Source organism: Poecilia reticulata, linkage group LG4 (genome assembly GCF_000633615.1).
Source record: "Poecilia reticulata strain Guanapo linkage group LG4, Guppy_female_1.0+MT, whole genome shotgun sequence".
NCBI lineage: Eukaryota > Metazoa > Chordata > Actinopteri > Cyprinodontiformes > Poeciliidae > Poecilia > Poecilia reticulata.
The window spans coordinates 22,391,659-22,396,545 of NC_024334.1; the positions used below are offsets into that span (position 1 = coordinate 22,391,659).

At 34.4% G+C, this 4,887-nt stretch overlaps 1 protein-coding gene across 1 annotated transcript; it reads right to left on the reverse strand.

Moving 5' to 3' along the window:
• Nucleotides 1-2,676: 2,676 nt before the first annotated feature.
• Nucleotides 2,677-4,609, reverse strand: LOC103463688 (granzyme-like protein 1). The gene is made up of 5 exons (XM_008407221.2): nt 4,275-4,609; nt 3,887-4,046; nt 3,664-3,793; nt 3,288-3,509; nt 2,677-3,171 (listed from the first exon to the last, which is right to left on the reverse strand). Exons 1-5 carry the CDS (start codon nt 4,330-4,332, stop codon nt 3,025-3,027), a joined length of 717 nt encoding a protein of 238 aa, XP_008405443.1. The 5' UTR covers nt 4,333-4,609; the 3' UTR covers nt 2,677-3,024.
• Between the last annotated feature and the right edge of the window lie 278 nt (nt 4,610-4,887).

Below are 4,887 nucleotides of genomic sequence, written 5' to 3' on the forward strand. Positions count from 1 at the left end.
TCTATCTATCTATCTATCTATCTATCTATCTATCTATCTATCTATCTATCTATCTATCTATCTATCTATCTATCTATCTATCTATCTATCTATCTATCATAAATAATGATAATGTAATCTGAGATCCTGGACACAACAAAATGTTGTTTCTACTTATGTACTCAAAAGGTAAATGAAGCAGAAAATAAATTATACTTAAAATAGATAGGCAATGCTAGATAGACCATAAATTTTGTATCAAACGTGCTATCACTACAATGAAACAAGCATATAGGGATAAAATTGACCTGTAATGATTACATGACTACAAGACTTGGCACCACAATCAACTAGTAAGCGCAGAAAATATGAATAATAATTTTTTTTCTAATTCATCCAAAAAGTTTTTTGTTCAAATTGATTTAGTGATTTCGATATTAATCTCGTGTCAGATTGTTGACACTGTGCATCATAAAAACACAAAAATCTAAAGTTATGAAAACATCAAATATTCACAAGTTTGAGAAACCAGCAACAAACATTACATTTTGTGCAGTGCTGTCGTCATATATTACACTGGTGAATGTTCCAGTGATAATGAGTTGAAAGCAACTCAAACGTGTTTTTCAGCTTTGATTTAAAGGAACTCAGTGTTTTGGCTGTTTTGCAGTTTTCTGGAAGTGTGTTCCAGATTTGTGGTGCATAGAAGCCAAATGCTGCTCCTCCATGTTTGGATGCTGAGCAGAACAGAACCAGAGGATCTGAGACGTCAGGAAGGCTGATAAAACAACAGCAGAATCTTTCATGTATTTTTGTACTAAACTATTCAGTAATTTAAAAACTAACAGAAGTATTTTAAATTCTATTCACTGACACACTAAAATGCATAACAATCCATATTTGCTAGAGAGCCTCCAGACAAACTTACAGAGAAACAAAAATGAGAACTTGCACACATTCACATCTTACATGCCGAAAAAGTACCAAAAAAATAAAAAATAAAATCACCCCACTGTGAACTAACTGGTGGGAAATATGTTTCTGTAGCATTGTGCAAGTCAAGAAGAGGAAGCAGATCCTGATAGCCATCAGAGATATTTGCTGAATCTGTTATTTGCAGAGATGCAAAGTCTTCAAGCAACCAGAGGAAAAAACAACAACTCTGAACTGTAAGCGGAGTTGCACAGACAGGCCTACTGTAAATGCACGGTGCTTTAGAAGCAAAATATTTGGTTTCCTAATTCAAGTTCATGTTTCTAATCAGATGTCAGCAAATACCCACATAATTCGCACATACATAGAACACTTTAGAGAATTAAGCTCTTTGTAAAAAAAATTAAAAACACAGAGTATTAAAGTACTGAACAAACTGGTTAAAGCGTCTTTTGCTTATGACAAATTCAAGACATTTTCTATATGGATTTTAATTTTGGTTCTTCCTCACAAACTGTTTTCACATCTAAAAAGTTCCAGGGGATATTTTCAGTCAGGACCTTCAGTTATGTTCTTGTATTTTTAATCAAATACGAGTCAAGTAAATAACTTGGACATTTTAAGAGTTTTCTTATTTATTTTTTTTGAAGACATTTAAGTGTGCATTACTTGTTTTTATAGTAAAGTCTGTACCTGGGTACGTCTACCTTACCTTTTTCAAAAACTTCAACAATAAACACACAGAAATGACAGAAAGCATTATTCTATGTATGTTTATGTACAAAACATGTTTTTCAATAATGTACCAACTACTTCTCCAGTAGTTGGCATATTGACTTAATTTTCATTAAATTCTTATTACCTTTGTCATTTTCAAGTTATTTCAGTGACCAATATTAGTGTATTCTTCATTAACCACCAATAATTTTGTTCATGTGTGTAAAGAGAGACAGCATTGGGCCTGTGCCAATCGTCTGGATCACTCAGTGTTTGACCACCAGAGATGAGGCGGTGCAGTTCAGCCCACACTGCTTTCCTCTATTTAAACAGGCAATGTGCAAATTGAGCAATTTCGAACATAAAAATGTTAAAATCATACAGAAAACAAACTACAGAAGAGTCAAGAGAATGAATTGATTTTCTTGTTCATACCTCTACTTATGATGATGCTCATGGCTGGATGAACATGATGAAAGTTCATTCTTTTCTGAATTGAAGCACTTCTGAGGCGCAAAAACATCCATGGCTTTCATTTTTATTGACTGGTTAATTGTACACCGTCTATGCTTTTGAAGTATTTTAGTATCAGATTGAGCGTTGGTATCAGTAAGTACTTAGGCAGTTAACGTGATTTAGAAAAAAAAGATTTCTGAAAACAATTGTTGCTTGTTATAAAGTTTTGAGAATCCAAAATATTTGGAAAAGTTTTTTTTTTTTTATTGCCTTCAGAGGAAAAAAAGTCACTTTCTTGCCAAATGAATTGGTTATCTGAAAGTTACTTTACTTCATTTACTTCTCCATCTTTGTTCGCTTTGGGTTTATTCTCACACAGACCACATGTTGCAGCTTGTGGTTTGGTGCTATGCTGTGCTTTTTCTTGTCCTGCTGTTAACCCCAACTTATTTGTGTGTTTTTTAATGAAGTTAAGAAAAATCCCTATTGACCCAAAGCATTGTAAATCCTGATCTGTTTTACTTAAATGTATATAAATGTGTGTATATTCTTGTTAAAAGACGACAAACACATGGCACATAGTGAGAAACCAGCATTTTGCTTTACTTTTGAAATTAAGCACATCAATCTATAAAAGCTTAAGCTTCTATCTAAATACCACGAACAAAGCAATATTTTCCTTAAGGCTTGTATTGGTAGCAAAAATCTAAATTACTTAATGTTAATGTATGTTCTCTCAAACATACACTATGAACTATTCATTCAGCATTTGCTATAATGATCAGAGCATGCACTTTAAAAACAGCCAATCTCAGCATGAAATACAGAATTATAACACCAACAAACTTAACCAAATAAAACAAATCATCAGGTCGTTACTTCTGCTCTAAAATTGTGTTTGTCAAATGGTTTGATGAAGGTGATATATTAGATGCTGTTTCAGTTGTCCTTCAGGATATTATTGATCCAGTCAATGGTGTCCGGTATGTTTGTGTACTTGTACAGAGTGGAACCATTGAATGGTTGGCTTGCTGACACCACTCCATACGCCCGTCCATTGCAGACCAATGGACCTCCGGAGTCTCCCTGTAAGCACATACACAGAATATTGGGAGTGAATAAGACAAACATTGAAATTAATGTTTTACTTTGAACAACTATTTTTTTTTCTCTACTTAAAAAAAAAGGAAAAAAAAAAATACCCCGCATGTTCCTGTACTTCCTTCAGAGCAGTAAGCATGTTCTCTGGTACAATTCTGATTTTTAACAAGTGTGATATTGACTTCCATCAGCTTCGAAGGCATTCCTGCAGACCTGTCCAGTTCCCAACCGCAGACTGAGCACGAATTTGGCAGTGAGCCATTTTCCTCCTGTGCCAGCTCAATGTGTTTGATATGGTGGTCCGAGCTTGTGTTATGGCACAACTGAAGGAAAAATTGGAGATAGCATTAAACAATAAAAAAGACAGTGATATGTGCAGTCTGTATTTTATTTTGTACATGTGAAAACATTAAAGTAGATATAAAGAACATGTTTTTCCTATTTGTTAAAATAGTTTCAGATAAATATAAATTATACCTTAAGCAGCATTATGTCATTTGTGAAATCAGTGTTATTGTAGCGATGATGTGGAAAATATTTCTCCACTTTTGTATGGTTTTCAAACTTTTTGTCAAACCCATAAAAAACTTCATAGGACTTATGATCACTAGTAAAGAGAAATGGGGGAAAGTTAGTTGTTTTTTCCCCATCTGCCTCCAAGCATTCATTTGAATAAAATGTATAATCATGTCACACTGACTTGCGCTTGCAGTGAGCCGCAGTCATCACAAAATCTTCTCTAATAAGGAATCCACCGCAGAGTTCCAGATTATTCTGAGCATTTCTTATCCGCAAAAACACCATGTACGGCCGTTTGTGTGGATCGACCTCCTTGCCTCCAATGATTTTTCCTGCATATACTTGTTTTTGGTAAAATACAAAGTTAATGGTGATGATAATGACAAAACTATTAACACCATCAAAATCAAGTCACTGAAAAGACAAAGACAAATATTAAGAAATGTTCCTCTTTGATTATAAAACCAAGAAATATATTAAGAAAAAAACAAAACACATGTAATGAAGCTTAAACTTGCATAATAAAGCATTAATGTAACTAACATTTACAGACTGCGGCGGAGACTCACCTGGACTTTCAAAAGTCAGTAGAAGCATCAGTACGGCCAGGTTGCAGAAGGTGGACATGATGGGGTCACAGACTGGGTGAACGGCTGAAGAGAAATGCCATAAGCTCTGAAAACATCTCTTTTTATATGCTTGTGTCAGGGGTTGAAGATCAGGCTGTCAATGCAAATGATGTGGTTTTTTGTACCTCAGTCATAACGTGGAAACGTGCCACTCTGTAACTTTGAGTTTTTTCTAATTCTGAACACACAGCGAACCTGAAATTATGCACCGTTTCTGTTTGAATCATGAAAAGACTTTAAGTTAAAAACAGAATTTTCAGGGAGGTGTTGGCATATTTCACAACTTTTGTCCCATAAAGCAGTGTTTTTCAACCTTTTTTGAGTCAAGGTACACTGTTTTCATTGAAAAAATCCCGAGGCACACCACCAACTAAAAATGGAAATAAAGATACTCTGTAGCCGCCTATGTATAGTCATTCTTATCAAAGTCTCTTGAATAGGAATCAAATAAACACAAAAATGTATTATCACATTTTACATTTATTTCAAATTGCACTTAACATGTCCACTTCAAAAATACACCTTAACAGTGCCACAACACGGTGGTGTTAAT

Coding starts and splice junctions, on each gene's coding strand:
- LOC103463688 (XM_008407221.2), bottom strand. CDS start 4,332: ATGTCCACCTTCTGCAACCTGGCCGTACTGATGCTTCTACTGACTTTT. Junction 3,794..3,886: donor GCGGCTCACTGCAAGCGCAA/GTCAGTGTGACA, acceptor TCTCTTTACTAG/TGATCATAAGTCCTATGAAG. Junction 3,510..3,663: donor ATGACATAATGCTGCTTAAG/GTATAATTTATA, acceptor TTTTTCCTTCAG/TTGTGCCATAACACAAGCTC.